This window comes from Hylobates moloch, unplaced genomic scaffold (genome assembly GCF_009828535.3).
Source record: "Hylobates moloch isolate HMO894 unplaced genomic scaffold, HMol_V3 SCAFFOLD_12, whole genome shotgun sequence".
Classification (NCBI taxonomy): domain Eukaryota; kingdom Metazoa; phylum Chordata; class Mammalia; order Primates; family Hylobatidae; genus Hylobates; species Hylobates moloch.
In genome coordinates this window covers 12,048,331-12,070,026 of record NW_026652287.1, presented here as the reverse complement: position 1 = coordinate 12,070,026, position 21,696 = coordinate 12,048,331, and the positions used below count along the sequence as shown (strand labels likewise).

The following is a 21,696-nucleotide window of genomic DNA, read 5'->3' as shown; positions in this document are numbered from 1 at the left end:
TGCTCTGTTTATACATGAATCACTTCCCTACTTTAAATTAACAAATCATTGTTTGCAGAATTCAACAAGTGCTACTCTTAGGAAAAGTCTAATGCACGTAGCTGTCACTTTATCAGTCTTAATAATAACTAGTCCTAGCACTTACCCACCCTTTTACCATAAACTGGGCAAGCAACTTGTTGTATTACTTTGAATGTAACGTCATCAACTTCCAGAAGCACTGAAGTATCGTAACACGAATCACAAGCTACTGAAAGCACTAATTAATACTTGATTTGGGAAATCAGGTCTGGTAGCCATTGCACTTCAGACTGCTTATATGCATAGTGGGTTCTCTAGTACTGAAGCAAACAATCACAGCACATGTTTTTATAAGGGAATACAAGATGCTAAACAAATGACCAAACCTGTCAGAATCAGCAAAGGTGACTTACTACACAGACGGGCATGGGCGATTTTGACTTTGCCTTCCCTGTCTGCGTCATCAAAGGTCTGCATAGTCTAGAGGGTAACTTGGTCTGCAAACTCAAGGAACTGTTTTAATAGCTTGGTATATGGTAGACACTCAAAAAAGCATTGAATAACTACTATGAAAAGATTTACATATTTATAAAAAATAAAAACATATTTAACATCTTATTTCCAAAATGACTGAATAGTAAATTATTATTATTGTTATTATTTTTTGAGACGGAGTCTTACTCTGTCACCCAGGCTGGAGTGCAGTGGTGTGATCTCGGCTCACTGCAACCTCCACCTCTTGGGTTGAAGCAATTCTCCTGTCTCACCATTCCGAGTAGCTGGGATTACAGGTGCACACCACCACACCTGGCTAATTTTTGAACTTTTAGTACAGACGGGGTTTCACCATGTTGGCCAGGCTGGTCTCAAATTCCTGACCTCAGGTGATGTGCCCGCCTCAGCCTCCCAAAGTGCTGGGATTACAGGCATGAGCCACCGCGCCTGGCCTGAACAGTAAAATTGACAGTTTCTCTTTAGATGTAGCAGTTCTATGAAAGTTCCCACATGCATTTACAGAGTCACCACCATGCTCAGCATAGAGAATGGTCACATCACCCCCCAAAACTGCTGTGTTTTTTCTTTATAGTCACCCTACTCCTCCACACACACCCTGCCAACCACTGAGCTGTTCTCCATCACTATAAGCTTGTCTTTTTAACAAATGTATTTTAAAATTGTAAGTATAACTTATATTTGTATGTTTTACAATTTGCAATCCACTTGCTAGTTTATTTCCACAGAATACTCAGTTTCTTATGGCATTTTACTAACTAACTTGACACACAGACATTTCAAATCATTGTACTGGTCAAAGTCACTTATGAAGAAAAAAAAATTCCTAGATGCAGAAGGACAAGTTTTTTGTTTTCCTTAAAGTTTAAAATTTCTTTCTTATTAAGATGATTCTTATTCTGGCTCCAGAAAAAAAAATAGTTTACAATCATTTTTGTCAAATTCTATCCAAATTGACCATGAATAGAACATCCTTGGTTTTGAGTTAATTAATATATTTGATGCAAATGTCTTCTAAAAAAAAATCCAAACAATTACTTAAGCCCAGGAGCTTGAGGTCACAGTGAGTTAGGATCCTGTCACCATATTGCAGCCTGGACAACAGACCAAGAACCTTTCTCTAAAACAAATTAAAAATAAAAACCCCAAACGATGGACCAAATACTATGCAGCAAACTTAAGATCACTCATACAAAGTATATACAGCCTAGAAGATCAGTACTTAGAAATTGTTTGACTAACTTAGCTACTCCGAACTTGAGGCAGTGACAGTAAGCATCACTCTGGGTGGCTCTGGGCTCAGACAATGATGAATAATCAACCCCATCACCTCTGAGCCAGCCCCAGAGCTGCAGGTAAACACTGCCTGGTGGAGTGCAGAGGAGCCTCTCAGACCTGGCACTGGTTCCAAAGAACTCTGTCTCCAAAGTCTGGAGTAGCTTTGTGGTTATTTGGAGTAGGTAACAGGAAGAGATGCAATCCATACCTGTACCCCAGATTTTCAAATTCTTCCCTTAAAAATTCTTTGGAATTACAAGTAGTATAAAATTGACTGTCTTTATATTTTAACCGTCTTCCCTTTGGAACCACCAAAAGAAAGGAAAAGGTGATAGTTTACAATCCCTTTTAAAGAATTTTTACTTTGTGGGGCAGAGCAGTTGGATAACAATTTTTTGAGATTACGAAAGTGAACTGTGGAAACGTAAGGACTGCATATAAAGGAAGTGAAGGCCAGCTGTGGTGGGCTCACGCCTGTAATCCCAGCACCTTGGGAGGCTGAGGTGGGTGGATCACCTGAGGTCAGGAGTTCAAGACCAGCCTGGCCAACGTGGCGAAACCTTGTCTCTACTAAAAATACAAAAAAAAAGAAAAAAAAAATTAGCAAGGTGTGGTGGTGGGCACCTGTAATCCCAGTTACTCAGGAGGCTGAGGCAGAATCACTTGAACCTAGGAGGCAGAGGTTGCAGTGAGCCGAGATTGCGCCACTGCACTCCAGCCTGGGCAACAGAGTGAGACTCCGTTTCAAAAAAAAAAAAAAAAAAAAAGAAGTGGAAACAGAATGATACAGTTTAAAAGAAAAGTTTAAAAACATCTCAAGGGGCTGGGCCTCGTGGCTCAGTACATGCTTGTAATCCCAGTGCTTTGTAGAGATGCAGTCTCACTGTGTTGCCCAGGCTGGTTTTGAACTCCTGGCCTCAAGCAATCCTCCCATCTTGGCCTCTCAAAGTGCTGGAAGCCAATGCACTGGCCCCATCCCAGCACTTTGGGAGGACTGCTTGAGGCCAGGAGTTCAAGACAGCCTGGGTAACATAGTGAGACCCATCTCTATAAAATAATAATAAAAAAAATTGGCTGGGTATGGTGGCTTGTGCCTGTAGTCTCACCTACCTGAGAGGCAGAGGTGGGAGGACTGCTTGAGTTCAAGAGTTCAGTAAGCATTGATCATGCCACTGCACTCCAGCCTGAGCAACAGAGTAAGGCCCTGTCTCCAAACAAAACAAAACAAAAAGCCAGGGGAGGCCAGGCACAGTGGCTCATGCCTGTGCACTTTGGGAGGCCGAGGCGGGAGGATCGCCTGGGCCCAGGAGTTCAAGATCAGCCTGGGCAACATGAAGAGACCCTGTCTCTATTTAAAAAAAAAAGAAAAAAAAAAAAAAAAGCTGGGCATGGTGGCTCACGCCTGTAATCCCAGAACTTTGGGATGCCAAGTGGATCACCTGAGGTCAGGGGTTCGAGACTAGCCTGACCAACATGGTGAAACCCCGTCTCTACTAAAAAATACAAAAATTAAAAAAAAAAAAAAATACAAAAATTAGCTGGGCATGATGGTGTGTGCCTGCAATCCCAGGTACTTGGGAGGCTGAGGCAGAATAGCTTGAATCCGGGAGACGAAGGTTGCAGCGAGCCAAGATCACACCATTGCACTCCAGCCTGGGCAACAAAAGCAAAACTCCCTCCCCCCAAAAAAAGTTTTAAGGGAAAAACCAGGAAAATTATGGGTGATTTTCAGAAACAGCCTCCAAGATGCTTTGGTGGTAAGTATGAATTCTACATAAGGGGTCTGTGGCTGGGATGAGCTAGTTCTCGGAACCTTTGTTTACTCTTTTGAAAATGGGAACAAAGAGCAGTACCTACTTCAAAGAGTTGTTCTGAGGATTAAACGAGATAATCCATGTAAAGCACCTAACAGACTGCCTAATCCATAAAAAGCACTCAATTCATCCTAGGTATTATTGTCATTATTATTTCATCTTTATCATCAATGAAGAGAAATTTTCATATGCTACAGGTTGGAGTATAAACTACTATAGCCTATCTGAAAGGCAGTATAATAATAGGTATAGATTTTTTTAATGCAAAAATTCTGTTCCAGGAATTTCATGTCTAGGTATTCATCCTTAATACTCTGGAGTTATTAAAAAGCATATGATATACTTTTATGTAATAATATAGACATCTATTTATATCATTACATAAAAGTGTATGATGTATATCACGTACATAATGCAGGTTATATATGTTATATTACATATACTACAGATATAATACAGAGCATAATATGATGCATTATATTACAATCTAATCCCATTTTCTTATTGTTACTTTTTTTTTTTGAGATGGAGTCTTGCTCTGTTGCCCAGGCTGGAGTGCTGTGGCTTGATCTCGACTCACTGCAAGTTCCGCCTCCTGGGTTCACACCTCCCGAGTTCTCCTGCCTCAGCCTCCCGAGTAGCTGGGACTACAGGTGCCTGCCACCACTCCTAGCTAATTTTTTACATTTTTAGTAGAGACAGGGTCTCTCCATTTTAGCCAGGATGGTCTTGATCTCCTGACCTTGTGATCCGCCTGCCTCAGCCTTCCGTTACAGGCATGAACCACTACGCCCAGCCCTTATTGTTACTTTTTAAAGAGACAGGGTCTCACTCTGTTGCTGAGGCTGGAGTGCAGTACCATGATCATAGCTCTCTGTAATCTTGAACTCCTGGGTTCAAGGGATCCTTCCACCTCAGCCTCCCAAGTAGCTGGGACTATAGGTGCACCATGCCCAGATGATTTTTATTTTTGTAGAAATGGGATCTTGCTATGTTGTCCAGACTGGTCTTGAACTCTTGGTCTCAAGTGATCCTCCTGCCTTGGCCTCCCAGTGTGCTGGGATTACAGGCATGAGCCATTGTGCCAAGCCTCCATTTATATAAGAAAGCATAGTCTGCACAAAAACTTGTACATTAATATTCAAAGAAGCATCATTCATAATAGCCTAAAAAGTGGAAACAACCAGTAAATCAATAAATAAAATTAGTGTATCCATATAATGGAACAGTATTCAGCCATAAAAAGGAAGTGCTGATACAGGTTACAACCTGGATGAAACTAGAAAACATGCTAAGTGAAACAAGTCAGACACAAAAGGCCACATAATATATGATTCCATTTATGGAAAATGTCCAGAATGGAGAAATCCATAGAAACAGAAAGTAGAGACTAGTGGATACCTGGGGCTGGGGTGGGGTGGTGGGTAAGGGGAATGACCGCTCATTGGTTTTGGCGGGGGTGGGTGTGAAAATGCTCTAAAAGTTTATTGTAGTGATGGTTGTACAGCTCTGTGAATATCCTAAAGTATCTATAAAACTCTATAAAGTAAAATTACAATTTGTCACAAATTAGTCACTCACCATCCATGAGAAGCCAATGGCCAGTGAGAACCCAGATGAGGACGAGCATGACAGACAGAGAGAATGACAGCAACTCAGCAGCAGTGAAACGTCCACAGCAACCAAAGGAAATCCTGGAAAACACACAACACTTATTGGACAGTGGGCACACTTTATTCAGTAACCAAATTCTCCTTTGGTATTTCATGATCAGAGTTCATGATGGCTGGATTAGAATAGCAGATAACACCAAGATAGCTGGAAATCCAAAATACCCAATCCTTTTTTGGAGAAACCTATGGAAAGCTGACAGGAATATACTTCTGCACCAACTGCTAATGTCTTTTTGGGACCAATTATCAACATGGGCATTTAGAAGTTTGAAGTGACAATATCGACCTCTGGAAAAGCTAAATAAGTATGGAGGAAATTCTATTCTTATGAGGAAAACAAAATGAAGAAATGCCAACAATTCAACTCATTTAACAAAGATGGTATCACTCTATTTAGAAGATCGTAAATCTTTTGGTTATCACTAATTCCTGGGAACATCAGCTGCCACCAGTGACTGGTTTCCCAAGTGCGTTCAGCATCTCCATTAGCACAGAATTTTGTTTCCGTGCAGCAATGACTTTCAGAGTTAAGGTGTGAACACTAGGATTAAACGCAAGTAGGTAGCATATCTAGGCCACTGAAGACCAAAGGCAAAGAAGAACCACTATTCTCATATTTCATCAACTCACAGTAAAGGAATGAAAGCACTTTTTCAAAAGAAAACTGCTCATCTTTCAATGATCTAAATAGGGAGCACATTACAATGACTCAGACTTCCTAAGTTTTGTTTGTATTTCCTCTGACATGAGAAGGTACAAAAGGAAGTACTAGCTTCTGGCTTTAAAGATCAAATGTCTCACTTCCCGGTCTTCTGGCATTTCTGTGCTCCAGCCAATACCAGAAATGGAGAATCCTAATAATGCTATCAAATATGACAGAAAAATATATGCAAGTTTATAATTTAAGAGGAAAGTCCCAAGTCCTTACTTGTTCTGAGGTGAGCAGGGTCTTGTTAAATACTGGCACATCGGGAGGAGAAGAAAAGCAAAAGCTATCGTTGCAAGAACTAGAGAAAGAAAAGGTATAATTTTTTTAAACAATTATAAGAAAAATGGCATGACTTATAGAAATTTCATTCCCCCAAACACTAGACAAGTGGATACGGTTAATTGACTAGAGAAGAAAAATGTCAGGCCGGGCGCGGTGGCTCAAGCTTGCAATCCCAGCACTTTGGGAGGCCGAGGCGGGCGGATCACGAGGTCAGGAGATTGAGACCACGGTGAAACCCCGTCTCTACTAAAAAAAAATAGAAAAAATTAGCCGGGTGTGGTGGCGGGTACCTGTAGTCCCAGCTACTCGGAGAGGCTGAGGCAGGAGAATGGCGTGAACCCAGGAGGCGGAGCTTGCAGTGAGCCGAGATTGCACCACTGCACTCCAGCCTGGGCGACAGAGTGAGACTCCGTCTCAAAAAAAAAAAAAAAAAGTCTTCCTTTAATACTGCACAAAAAATCTCTTCATTATTAAAAAAAGTACCTGATTTGAAGTAGGGGAAAGCATAGGTAAGTTTTCTAAAAGATAAACAGCAGGCCAGGGGATGGACCTCCTAACAAGTCTTGTAGCATTTTGCCGATTTTTTTTTTTTAAATTTCCATCACTGCTTAGCTTGAAAACATATCAAAGAGCTGACAGTCCAATCACTTTGATTAGCTATCCATGTTTCTACCTGCAAGAACGTGGGCAGAGGCTGACAATAGCCTCTATGCCAAGCTCAACCTTTTGGTAATTTAGAAAAAGCGCCACAGCCAAAGCACAGCAATACTGCTCTGGTGTCATAGAATTCCTGCACTTTCACATCTCCAGCCTTTCTTTCAGATTGTGTGGGCAGGTCTCAACAGATGACGTGGATCAAGTGGTTCAAGGAGGAGTTGGGGAAGGGCGGCGTGGTTGAGAGGGTGGAGGCGAAGCCAAGATTTATAAGGAAAAACTTACATGACATGGTATATAAATCTTAATTTTTGAACAATGATAAGGGTGAAAAATTTTCCTTTTAGTATGTTAAGACTAGACAGAGAAATTCATATTTACCTGCTGTACATATTGTAAAAACTACTTGAACTGAGTCAAAGAAGAAGAACATTACTAAAAGAGAGACAGATGCTCCAATTGGAAGGAACAGAGCCTGGGTAGAGTCAATTGTTTGGATGCCTGAAAGAGAAAAACAGACAGATTAATAACTTATTATGCACCAGGCACTGTGCCTATGCACTTCATATACATTAACTTGCAAAAATGCAGACAGTTCTACGGATTATTTGTAGGACACGGATCATCCAGGCCCTACGAGTCTTTCTTTCCCAACGAGATTATGAACTCCTTGTTCTCTTCATGGTGCCTTTCATTACAGTAGACGCTCAAGAATATTTGTTGAAGTGAACTACTACCTCCTGGTGTTAACCATCTGGATGACAGGATCCAAATCACCACTGAGAACATTAAGAGGTAGTAAAAACCCAGATTAGTCCATTTGGGTAAATTTGTGGTCTTGAAGATAGGTTTGGTAAAAGAGGTGGTTTAAACCCACTGAATAAAAGGACTTCTCATCACCTGTGGGTTTAAGGTACTCATTTTCACTCTTTCCCATTGTTGCTAATAGTTGAGAAATGACTTGGCTGATAGGGGGAGAAGGAGGACAACAAGCCATAGCTGAAAACAGCAAATCAGAAAAATTTTATGTGGCCAGATGTGGTAGCTCATGACTGTAATCCCAGGACTTTGGGAGGCTGAAGTGGAAGGATGGCTTGGGACCAGGAGTTCAAGACCAGCCTGGGCAACACAGCGAGACCCCCATCTCTATCTATTAATATTTACCAAAAAAAATATTTTTTTTTATTTTATGGGAACATTTTAAGGTACCAGAATAGGAGATGAATGGGGGAAAATAATCTCTTGGGCTAGAGTAGGATTTAGGTTCTCAATTCTTGGCTTCCCATTAGAGCTTTAAAAAAATTACAAAGCCCAGGTCCAATCCTAGACAAATTAAATGAAATCACAGGGGTTAGGCCCAGCTAAAAACTCCTCACAAAACTGTATTTTGCATCTAGGGTTGAGAACCATTAATAGAGTATTTTTGGTAGAGAAGGAAAACATGGCAAACTCTAATAACCACTGAATGAAAAACAAATCACTAGTTTGATCTTGTCTCACTTCCAAATTAACTCTACTGAGATGTCATAAAAGTGCACAAAAGGAATCAAAGAAATCTTCATATGATCTATAATAATGAAATAATAGAAGAAAAAGGCTGGGTGTGGTGGCTCATGCCTGTAATCCCAGCACTTTGGGAGGCTGAGGCAGGATCACTTGAGGCCAGGAGTTCAAGACCAGCCTGGGCAAACTAAGGAGACCCTATCTCTACAGAAAAAAAAAAAAAAAAGAAAAAAGTCAGGCATGTTATCTTGAGCCTGTAGTTCCAGCTACTTGGGAGGCTGAAGTGGGAGGATCACTTGAGCCCAGGAGTCCAAGGCAAAAAAAAAAAAAAAAAAGGAGAAGTCTCTTCATTATATTAAAGCTACAAATAAAATATGTAACCAGGATAAACATAGCAAGACACAAAGGGTCGCAATGATCAACAAAATTTCTCTTAGGTATTCAAATTTGCCTGTCCCCAGAAGAGTGATTTAGGGTTTTTGATTGACTAAATCTATAAAACAAAATGCTTCTCAGTAAGTAATTCACTTAGGAATAGGACAATTCAATTTAGGAAAAGTGAACTATGTGTCATGACAAACAGAAATTATCTTGGAAGCAGTCTGTCCTGACCCTAGTCAAATCCATTCAGCTTGGCCCAGGGATTACTTTGGGAAGTGTATCCATTAGACAAAACTATGAAATCTCTAACTAAATTTTACCTAAATAGTTTTTAAATGTAAGTGCTCTACAGTAGTTCAAAGAACGGCTAGAGGAAGCTACAGATTTTCAGTGCCTTTCACTACAGAAAATAATGGTTTCTCAGATAAATAACTTTATCATGGGAACAAAGCATCATGGAGTCTATAGACAGATTATACTAATTCAAAGTATGAACAGAAAATTAAATGGCTAGCTAGAATAAAGACTGTAGTGGTGAGGTATATAAGAGATGCATTTGTTTATAATAAAGCTAAATTTTAAAAGTTCAGTCTGCAATTAAATGCAAAACTGAATACAAAGGACCTTTCTGGCATATTAGATAGAATGCACAGATTTTTTTTTTTTTTTTAAACCACAGATTTTTGAACCAGGAGGCAATGTCACAGGGCAAGTAAAGCGCCTTTAGTTCCTGACAATATGCTACCTAAAACAATGTCCATTACTTCAGTACTCCATTTCCTAAAGTTCTGGAGATAAAGGTCTTGAATGGGAAGGAGGTAATTAATTGGAAATTTTAGCCAAACTCCAGTAACTTAAAAACAAAGCAAAACTGAGCAAAGCAAAACAGAGTAGCCATAATTGGGAGGACATATGCAAGTGCAGTTGCATTATCTTTAAGGCAAAAATCAACATAGGAAATAGGCTTGGTAATGGAATTAAAAATTCTGTACAGCAACATCATTTTTAACATTCAATGAACATGGCTACAGGCTAAATGTATGTCTGGTATGGAACAGACACTGAACAATAAACCAGTAACTATTAAGAAAATTACTGATTTTACACCTCCCTGTAAGAAGGATGCTTTTGACTATTTGCTGAACACTTATTATATAGTAAGCAACAGGAGGGATTAAAAGAAAGTCATTTCCAGATCTCATGAAGTTTACAATCTAAGCAAGGAGATTAAGATGTATACCTCTACTAAAGATGAGAATCCCAACTATAAATCTCCATCAATCTTTATAACTCAAATAAATTATAACTGAAGTTTAGTAAAAGTCTTTAAGATGTCAGATAATTGGGCGGGGGTGTACATGGCTTCTTTTTAAAATTCCACTTAATACTACTTAAATGAAGGACTGGTGTGCCACAGAAAAATAAATTTCTATATTGGCTCTTGGGGGCAGATACAGAAGTTAGAACAAGGTCAGGGGAAATCAAGAGGACCTGGAGGGAACTCTTGCCCTCCACCCTCACTCCTGTCACTTTCTTTCTAACCTTTTTTATGGTGAAGTATCACACCCAGAAAATCACAAAAATGTAGAGTTCAGTGAATTATTACATATCTAATACCACTCAAGTCAAGAAACCAACCCACCCCAGAAATCTTCCTTTGTGTCCCTCTCAATCACTACTCTCTCTCTCTCTCTCTCTCATTCTCCTGAAGGGAACTGCTATCCTGACTTTTATGACACATGTTTTCCACCCAAGCATGCATCCTTAAATACTATTTTGCCTGTTTCCTAAATTTTATATACATTGAGTTATGTAGTTATTTTTTTTGTGTCTGGCTTCTTTCACTCAACGTTATTTGTGAGTATCATCCATGCTGTTTTATGTAGCTATAGCAGTTCACTTGTTTTCACTGTATGAATACAGTAAAATTTATTTATCCATTCTATGGTTGACATTTGGGTTGTTTCCAATTTTTTGGTTATTACAAATGCTGCTGCTCTAGGCACTCTTGCACATGACTTGACGCACATGTAACTGTATTTGTTGGATGTATAACTAGGAGTGACACTGCTGGGTCCAAGGGTGTTTATACTGTCACCTTTAGTAGGTAACGTCAAACTGCCTTCCAAAGTGACTGTACTAATGCATGCTCTCCAATAACGCAAGAGGGTTCTTTGTTGTTGCTGTGCATCCTCATCAACACTGGGAATGGTCAAGGTTTTTAATTTTAGCTATTGTGGTGGTGGGCATGTAGTGCTTTTTCATTACTGTCTTCACTTTTTCACTTTTACTTTTCTGCTTTCTAATGAGTTGAGTGCCATAGTTCCTGGCAGGCCTGATCAACTCTTCCTTTTTCTTCCATGTGTTTTGAGTTGCCCAGATAGGTGGAACATTATTATAATCTGAAGTAATAATTACCCAGTCTTTTGGTCAAATACCCTAGGGCACCCTGCAGCGAGAAACTTTCAATTACAAACTGATTTCTCCATTTTTAAGTTCTGATTTTTTGGGGCATGAGTCACATGGCCCATCTAACCCTCTGTCGAGTCTCACTTAATGCTTCTCCTTCTTCTAGCTCCTATTATAATGAAGGACAGTCGAATCATTTCTGACATACTCAAAGCATGTAATCCTAAGAGTAACCCTTCACCCGTGTACCCCACCAATGACGCTGGCTACACCTACAACTTTTCCTACTCTCCTGTCTCTTTACAAATTCCTTGTTTCTTACTAGTTTGGGAGTGGGCAGCTACAATCTTTTAAAAACTTCTATCTGATTACTGTCTCCTTCAATCAGTCCGAAACACTCCTGACAAAATCTTAACACTAAATTTATACTTTCTTTTTCTTAAAACCTTCTCCCCAATTGTTCTACACTGTTAATCACCCGGGACTTCCATCTCCTTAGCACCTACACCTCTCTGTTTCTCTGTTCATCTTTCTGGCTATTATTTCTTTGATTCTTGATAAATGCATCCTGTTTTCCATGTCATCCTTTCAATCTGTAATAATTTTATATTCCATAATCAAGTACTGGTCGGCCGTCTTTGTAATGGCTTCTTCATTATGTTCTTCTTTGAGGAAGTGAATTTTGCAGTCTATGCTAATCTGTCCTTATTCCATTGGTATCCACTGCTCAGAGCAGGCACTGAAGAAATGTTGTCAAGGATAATTTAGTACAACATAGCTGGCAGAGTTAAGAAAGACCATTTAGGCTGGGTGCAGTGGCTCATGCCTATAATCCCAGCACTTTGAGAAGCCAAGGCTGGAGGATCACTTGAGGTCAGGAGTTCAAGACCAGCCAGGGCAACATGGTGAAACCCCATCTCTACTGAAAATACAAAAATTAGCCAGGTGTGGTGTTGGGTGCCTGTAATCCCAGCTACTCGGGAGGCGAAGGCAGGAGAATCACTTGAACCCAGGAGGCGGAGGCCGTAGTCAGCAGAGATTGCACCTCTGCACTCCAGCCTGGGTGACAGAGTGAGACTCTGTCTCAAAAAAACAGAAGAAAAAAGAAAAAAAAAAGAAAAAGAGCATTTAAAAAAGAAGTATTCTACCACTCTTTAGACTGTGCTTCACGAACAAAAAATAAAAAAGCTTATGTTGGCTGGGTGCAGCGGCTCATGCCTATAATCCCAGCACTTTGGGAGGCCGAAGTGGGTGGATCACTTGAGATCAGGAATTTGAGACCAGCCTGGCCAACACTGCGAAACCCCATCTCTACTAAAAACACAAAAATTAACCAGGCATGGTGGCGAGCGCCTGTAATCCCAGCTACTCGGGGGCTGAGGCTGGAGAATTGCCTGAACCCAGGTGACAGAGGTTGCAGTGAGCCTAGATCACGTCATTGCACTCCAGCCTGAATGACAGAGCAAGACTCTGTCTCACAAAAAAAAAAAAAAAAAGAGCTATATTACCAGGTAATTTCTTTCCACTGTATGGACTGACACAACCATTTCTTGTTTTTGTTTTTGAGGTAAACTTAGACATAATAATATACGTAGATTTCTTTTAGGTTTCTGTGATGCAATGTACAGCAGATTTATAATTTGGTTTAAGAATATCACTTGCATATGTGCTACATAATACAGGACTTTTTAAAGAGTTTCAGGAGTATAAACTGATTTGGCTTAAAATGTTGACAAGGTAAGCTGCTATGTAATAATTTAATCTAAAAATCAGATTTTGCACCAGGTTTTATGTGGTTCCTTGCACTGGTAATAACTACTGGTAGGAATTTTATATCCTACAAGAATCCATGTCATAAATTTAAGAAAAGACTCATTATATTTAAATGATTCTACTTACTGTCTTTATCATGCCCACTTTGGCACTGCCAGGGACAATGAAACCCATGTGACTGGGCCTGTGCCCGGTGAAAACTGGGCAAATACAACTAGGTTGACAGTGCGCTATTAATAACTGGAGAAACCAAGATACATAATAAGTGATCTCTTTTCAATTTAACATCCATGGTCCTCCAATCAGTATTTGATCTACCTTTTTATTAGATCTCTAGCATTTCCTCTCTCTTAGGTGGCGACCTTACCCTGTTCTATAGGTCATGATCTCTGTGCCTGTTATTATATGCTCCCCTAACCTGAAATGACGACTTCTCCACCAGTCCACATTCACTAAGTCAAACCCACCTTCTCTTGTAAAGAAACCTTATCTGACCCATTGCTGTTCACCTGACTTGGCTGTCTCTTTATGCTCTTTCTACATGGATGTCAAAATGATTTCATCTGTAGAGCTTCCTCTGATAATAGCTGTATGTTCAGAGGGATTCTGAGGCTATGGTGAGGGTCACTGAAAAAAGATACTTGCCCCATATATAGGAGGTGAAGAGGTATTTGCCTTCTCTATCTTGGCACTTTTTTTTTGAGAAGGAGTTTTGCTCTTGTTGCCCAGGCTGGAGTGCAATGGCAAGATCTCAGCTCACTGCAACCTCTGCCTCCTGGGTTGAAGCGATTCTCCTGCCTCAGCCTCAGGAGTAGCTGGAATTAGAGGCATGCGCCACCATACCCGGCTACTTTTGTATTTTTAGTAGACAGGGTTTCTCCATGTTGGTCAGGCTGATCTTGAACTCCCAACCTCAAGTGATCTGCCTACCTTGGCCTCCCAAAGTGCTGGGATTACAGGCGTGAGACACTGCGCCTGGATATCTTGGCACTGTTTAAAAAACATCTTGGCAAGAATTTCTCTTGTACTTTTGCATCTTTCAAAAGATCTAACAGAACGTCGAGTACATGGCAGATCTCAATATAAATGTATTAATATTATCAAATCAAGTCACTTCAAATTCAAATCTTTCCATAAGCATCAAACATTTTTATTAACGCTATTGAGGTACAATTACATACCGTAAAATTCACTCAAGTATAATTCAATTTTTTTATACTAATCATAAATCCTTGAACCCAGTAAATTATTAACTGGAGGTACAGAAATAGCTAAATTAAGAAAACTATATGTACAGAAGTTAATTGACATAAAATATCTTACTATTATTGGTGCTGTTGCCATTGAAAGACCCAGAAGAACTATTACTGTCTTTCTCCTTATCTTGATTTTCAAAGTCCATATTAAGGGACCTGTGGAAAAAAATTTTATAGTTAAGCTGTAGTTTTGCTTATGAAAGGTCAGAAAAGTCATAATATGACAATATTTTTAAATGTCAAGGAATTAGGAAAGAAGGTCTCTTTTGAACAACTCTGAAAAATAGCTCTTGTCACATTTTAAAAAACAATCTTCAGTCCTTCCAATGTGTCAGTTCAAGAGTTTTCCTGACTGCAGATGAAAGCATCCCAATGCAGCTGAATCTTCCACTCCCATCTCTGAGCATATCATACCCTTAATTACTTCCTTATGATAAAAACCTAGGAGAAATGTCAAAGGGCAAGCACATTTTGAGATTTTTACATACCACGCTGTTTGCAAAAAGACTGCATCAGTTTACTCTCTCAGCAGTGTATGAGAGCACTCATTTCCCTACACCCTGTCAGCTGTGATTCAACAACAAAAAAATTTGAGTGTCTTCTATATCTGGAACTGTTTTAGGTACTAGAGGGACAATAAACACAAGACTGGATTTTATATTCAAGGGGGGGAGACATAATAGACCAGAAAAATAAGTTCAATACATAGTGTGTTCATGGCAGGTGCTAAAGGAGGAAAAGTAGGAAATGCAGGGGTTAGGGTTTGAAATTTTAGACAGGATGGACAGGAAGGCCTCATTGACAGTGACTTCAGAGTCAAGACCTGAAGGAAATAGTCACTGTCAATCTGGAGAACTAAAAATGGCATGTCACTTTGATTTAGAATTCTTTAACCAGTGAATAATGTTGTGTACAAAACTTGCTCATTTCTTTCTTTTTTTTTGTGAACTATCTGTCCAAGTTCTTAGCTAGTTTTCTACTAGTGTTTTCCTGGAAAGAAGGTGTTTGTGGGAGTGGTGGCTCACGCCTGTAATCCCAGCACTTTGGGAGCCCCAGGCAGGCAGATCACGAGGTCAGAAGATTGAGACCATCCTGGCCAACATGGGGAAACCCTGTCTCTACTAAAAATACAAAAATTAGCTGGGCATGGTGGTGCCTGCCTGTAGTTCCAGCTACTTGGGAGGCTGAGGCACGAGAATTGCTTGACCCCAGGAGGTGGAGGTTGCAGTGAGCCAAGATTGTACCACTGCACTCCGGCCTGGCAACAGAGTGAGACTGTCTCAAAAAAAAAAAAAAAAAAAAGCTTTTTTTGGCAGAAGAACTTTCTGTTACGATGGTCTTTATCTGCACTGACAAGTGCTGTGGACATTAGCCACATCATGTGATCACTGAAATGTGGCTGGTAGGACAGAGGAACTGACTTCTAAAACTATACAACTTTTAGATAAAAACACATGGTAAATCTCTGTGACCTTGGATTTGGAATGGATTCTCAGATATGATGCCAAAAACACGAGTAAAAAACAGAGAAAAACTTAAAAAACTTACGTGCTTCAAAGGACACTAACAAAAAAGTCAAAAGACAACCCATAGGATGGGAGAAAATCTTTGCAAATCATGTATCTGATAAGGGACTTGTGTCTAGGATATATAAAGAACTCTTACACCTTAATAATAAAAAAGACAACCTGATTTTAAAATGAACAAAGGATCTGAAGAGACATTTCTTCAAAGAAGATACACAAATAGCCAATGAGCCCATGAAAAGATGTTCAACACCGTCAGTCATCAGGGAAATACAAGTCAAAACCATGAGAAACTGGCTGGAAGTGGTGGCTCACGCCTGGAATCCCAGCACTTTGAGAGGCTGAGGCAAGAGGATCACTTGAGACCCATGTGGGCAACACAGTGAGACCTTGTCTCTATAAAAAAATAAAAGAATTAGCTGGGTGTGGTGGCATGTGCCTACAGTCTCAGCTACTCAGCAGGCTGAGGCAGGAGATCACTTGAGCCCAGGAGGTCAAGGCTGATGGCACCACTGCACTCCAGCCTGAGCAACAAAGTGAGACACTGTCTCCTCAAAACAAAACAACCACCATGAGAAACCACTTCACACATAGCAGGATGGCTATAACAAAAAAGTCAGATAACTAAGTGTTGGCTAGGACACAAGGATGTAAAACTGGAACCTTCATACACTACTAGTGGGAATGTGAACTGGTGCAGACACTCTGGAAAACAGAATCTAACCATGTTGACACCCTGACCTGAGAATTCCAATCTCCAGAACTCTGAAAAAATAAATTTGCTGTTTAAGCCACCCAGTCTATGGGTATTTCATGGAAGCCTGGGCTAATGCAGATCAGATTTCATACTTGAATCCTTTTAAATGTATTGAGATTTGTTTCATGTCCCCATATGTGGTCTGCATTAGTAAATATTCCACATACACTTGAGAAGAGCGTGTGTTGTTGTTGGATGGAACATTCTATAAATGTCAATTAGGTCAAATTGATTAAGAGTATTGATGAAATCCACTGTATCTTTGCTGATTTTCTGCCTACTTATTCTATCAATTATTGAGAGTGGTACTGAAATCTTCAGCTATATTTGTGAATTTATTTCTCCTTAAAGTTCTCTCAGTTTTTGCTTCATGTATTTTGAAGATCTTTTATTAGATACATTTATGATTGTTATGTTCCCTTGTTTAATTGACCCCTTTGTCATTACAAAACAACCTTCTTGTCTGTGGTAGTATTCTTTACTCTGAAAGCTGCTGTCTTATATTAATACAGCCATTCTAGCTTTCTGTAGATGAGTATAAGCAGCATATCTTTTCCCAACCTTTTACTTTTAACATTTTTTTTTAAAAATCCTAACCACTAGACAACAGGGATTAACCTTTTTTGGCTTTGCATTTATAGTGTGCTTCTTGTAAGCAGCATATATTTGGGTCTTGCTTTTTTATTCAATTTCACAATTGCTGTTTTATTTTTATTTTTATTTTTTTGAGACAGAGTCTCAATCTGTCACCCAGGCTGGAGTGCAACAGTATGGTCTTGGCTCACTGCAACCTCTGCCTCATGGGTTCAAGCAATTTTCCTGCCTCAGCCTCCCGAGTAGCTGGGACTACAGGCGCATGCCACCACACCCTGATAATTTTTGTATTTTTAGTAGAGATGGGGTTTCACTATGTTGGCCAGGCTGGTCTTGAACTCCTGACTTCATGATCCACCTGCCATGGCCTCCCAAAGTGCTGGGATTAGAGGCGTGAGCCACCGCACCTGGACAATTGCTGTTTTAAAGAGGTGTGTAGACCAATTTCATTGAATGTGATCGGTGATACAATTAAGTTTGAGACTATCATCTTACTATTTGTTTCCTACTAGTCCTATTTTGTTTCCCCTTAACCTGACTTTGTTTGGATTAATACAGCATTTTTTATGATCCAATTTGATCTCCTTTGTTGTCCTATGAGCTATAACTCTTTGCTCTTTAATTTTAGTGGCTGCTGTAGGGTTTATAGTATACATCTTTAACACAGTCTACCTTCCAGTTATATTGTAACATTCATGTATAGTATAAACACCTTACAATAGTTTATATTTATTTCCCTGCCTCAACCTTTGTGCTACTGTGGCCATGCATTTAACTCTTACATGTTATCTTATAAACCTCACAATATATTATGTTTGTTTATGTCGTCAATTATCATTCATTCATTCATTCATCTCGCTACGTTGCCCAGGCTGGTCTCAAACATCTGGGCTTGAACAATCAATCCTTCTGCTTCAACCTGCCAAGTAGCTGGGATTACAGGCACACACCACTGTGCCCAGCTCCAGTCAATTATCTTTTACACAACTGTAAATAAGAAAAAACCTTTTATCGATGCATGTTCATTTCTGTTGATCTTAACTCCCTTGTGTAAATACAGATTTACAGCTGGTACCATTTTCATTCTGCTCAAAAGACTTCCTTTAACATTTTTTAGTTTAAGACAGCTGGTGATGAGATGAATTCTTTCAGGTAGTGTATGGTATGTCAGAAAACATCTTTACTTTGCCTTCATTTTAAAAATATATTTTTGCTATAGAATTTTACAGTGACAGTTTTTTCTTCCTGTACTTTAAAGCTACCATTACATTGACTTTTCACTTGTATTTTCAAATCTGACATCACCCTCATCTTTTCTCCTCTGTACCTAACATGCTTTTTTGCCTCCTCTGGCAGCCTTGGGGATTTTCTTTTACCACTCATTTTGAGCTACTGATTATGTGTCTTGGTGTAGTTTTCTTCATGTTTTTTGTGCTTGGAGTTCATTAAGCTTTTGAATCTGCAGATTATAGTTATCATCAAATTTAGAAAAAACTTGACCATTATTTCTTCATGTATTATTCTGTCCCTCTCTTTCTTCTCCTCTTTCAGGGACTCCATTACCCATATAGTAGGCCACTATCCAATGCCAAATGAATTGTTAAGTTTTTCCAATAAGGCTTTTGGAAACAGGTATTCTCCCTCCTAATCCTTTCACATTATTCTTTCCTCCACCTTAGGTGATTTCCACATACGCATACACTAATTAATACTGTGGCGAGGCTGGGTGCGGTGGTTCATGCCCATAATCTCAGCACTTTGAGAGGCTGAGGCGGGCGAATCACGAGGTCAGGAGTTCGAGACCAGCCTGGCCAACATGGTGAAACCCTGTCTCTACTAAAAATACAAAAATTAGCCAGGTGTGGTGGTGGGTGCCTGTAATCCAAGCTACCTGGGAGGCTGAGGCAGGAGAATTTCTTGAACCCGGGAGGCGGAGGTTGCAGTGAGCCGAGATTGTGCCACTGCACTCCAGCCTGGGCGACACAGTGAGACTCCAACTCAAAACAAACAAAAAACAACAAACAAAAAAACTGGGATGAAAGTTCAAGGATTCTGTGTAGATCTCTGGGTTTTTTCATTTTGCAGCTCTCTTTTGTACTCTGTTCTATTAACTCTAGCTGCCTCTAGCCGTCTCTTTGGACTCTCAGTTCCATCTCTTCAACTTAAGAAATCTTTTTCTCTGCACCATGAGTGGAAACAATCTCAAGATAGTTTGACGGGAAAATAAGTATGACGGGAAAACTATTCCTCAACTCTCAGGAATACTGTCCTTTATTGTCTGATGAAAAATATCTTGAAAACTGCTGTGTTATGAGGGTTTACATGTTTTTTATTGTTTTTAAAGTTGTTTCATGTGGGATGGTAATTCAGTCTCTGTTTCTCTATCTTGGCTGGAAGTACAAGTGGCTCCAGGTAGTTCTTTTAAATAGGCCCTGAACTGGGCAGATTTTTAAGTGAAGGAAAAGGCCTTTTAAAATTTCTTGTTCATGTCCGTCGGGGTACCGAAACATCGATGAATTTTATCCCTTTCTTTAGGAAAGCAGAGGATCCTATCCTATAAAGAACAGGTAGGTCGTAATCCTTCCTGGAAGAAACAACCAAATTACTGGGCTCAGGTCACACTGATAATGATCTTAACTTTGTAGTTTCCCACCTCTATGACTCAAAATTTCTTACTGGATTTGAAAGACTTGCCCCTCTACTAACAGCCTGACTCTAGCTGCCACTCTTGTTTCCTGTACTTTCATTCACTAAAACTCCCGTCTCTGTTACTGGTACCAAGGAAGCCTCAATTAGGATGGGAGGTCTGGGTAGGATAATCTATGAAGTAGAGACTGGTTAGTTACATGTCACCCTGTTCTCATATAAATCTGGCCAACCAACTGTTTGGCAAACTGTTCCACTGGAGGGCAGCCCCAGTGGGTGACAGTTCCCCAGCAGGACCAAAACACAATGACTTTTAGATGTGGAGGACTCCCCGAAACATGGTTAAGACTCCTCTTCTGAAATATGGTCAGGTGTCTGATGTGTTGGCTTTCCTGGGGGGTTTTTTATTTTAAAAAAGCCTTGGATTTTAGAAGATTCATATATAGTATTTGAGACATAGTTCTCCAGCCATCAGAAGATGACACATTAGCAGAGATTAAAACGTACACTTACTGCTCATACCTCAGTCACCCTTAGAGGAATAGCTATGGCAACTGGCTCCTGAAAAACTTTTTCCTATCAATTTTAATTAGTTCCACAACAAACTAGATGTAATATTTTGCATATATTTCCCCTGCCAACGCACCTGTGGTAGCTTCTAGTACATGGTTTCACTTCTATGATCTTTTAAGCTTTAATTCATGTTTTCGCACAGCAGAGCTAACAATGTGCAGGGACCTAAACTCTAGGGTTGGTGATGCATTTAATGGGAACGTCTCTGGAGTCAATGGAACATGAAGACTGCTCCTTCCCTGTGGGCATATTTTGGAAAGACACGTATTAATTTAAATTGAGTTTTTCAAATTCACTTATGAATGGAATAACAATAACTACATTTGTTATATTCTGCTTCTCAGAATCTGGTGACAGCAGGTTAAATTTGCAGGAATTTTTATCTACATCTCTACCCTTGGGGCTATACAGATTGCCAGCTTCTCTTACTTTTTCTGTTGGCATTATATCGCTATTCTGGATTGGAAGGTTGCCAGTCATCTCTTTGGTTTAACCATAGGCACAGCTGCTACGGAGCCTCTCCCAAGAGACTGGGTTAGTGAGAATAGGTGCTGAGAACCCCCCGCGGGACAGGATGAAGGGTTATATAACTCCATTTCAATTTGTTATTAGTTGAGAACTATTTATAACTCCATCCTGGATGTTTTAAGGCGAGATTTCCCCCTTTTTTCAAATACAGCTGCTCCTTGACTTACAATGGAGTTATATCCCAATAAGCCCAGGTAAGCGGAAAAATCTCAAGTTCAAAATGCATTTAATATTCATACATCTAACCTACTGAACATCATAGTTTAGCCCAGCCTACCTTAAACCTGCTCAGAACACGTACATTAGCCTACAGTTGGGCAAAATCATCTAACACAAAGGCCTGTTTTGTAATAAAGTGCTGAATATTTCAAGTAACTTACTGAATACTGTACTGAGAGTGAAAAACAGAATGGTTGTATGAGTACTTGAAGTATGGTTTCTACTGAAATCATACTGCCTTTGTACCATCATGAAGTGGAAAAATCTTTATTTTTATTTTTATTTTTTTTCCTTTTTTTTTCTTTTTTTATTATTATACTTTAAGTTTTAGGGTACATGTGCACAATGTGCAGGTTTGTTACATGAAAAATCTTAAGTTGAACCATCATTAAGTCAAACCATTGGTAAGCTGGGGACCTTCTGTAGCAGAAAGTAGTAGCAACTTCAAACCAGTTTTAGCTGGTCCATTTTCTTAGCATCTAACTGACAAGAACTGCAGCAGGGACAGGAAAGCCTTAGGCAGGAATGAGGTATTATCAGATGGTGGGGGAGGGTGGAGGAGTGGTAAGGAGAGCAAGCATTCTTCT

The 21,696-nt window shown here is 39.8% G+C and overlaps 1 protein-coding gene across 2 annotated transcripts in view; it reads right to left on the bottom strand.

The window, feature by feature from the left end:
• Positions 1-21,696, bottom strand: part of SPPL3 (signal peptide peptidase like 3) — a 142,836-nt gene that overhangs the window by 15,107 nt on the left and 106,033 nt on the right. Inside the window, exons 1-5 of one of the 2 annotated variants that reach the window (XM_058424753.1) lie at positions 20,436-20,544; positions 14,334-14,422; positions 7,326-7,445; positions 6,228-6,306; positions 5,208-5,320 (exon numbers count right to left, since the gene is read on the bottom strand). In XM_058424753.1, coding sequence (XP_058280736.1) covers positions 5,208-5,320; positions 6,228-6,306; positions 7,326-7,445; positions 14,334-14,412 — 391 coding nt within the window. In that variant the 5' untranslated portion in view covers positions 14,413-14,422; positions 20,436-20,544. Of the gene's footprint in view, positions 1-5,207; positions 5,321-6,227; positions 6,307-7,325; positions 7,446-14,333; positions 14,423-20,435; positions 20,545-21,696 lie in introns of those variants that run through there. The other variant, XM_032168505.1, reaches the window with a different exon arrangement.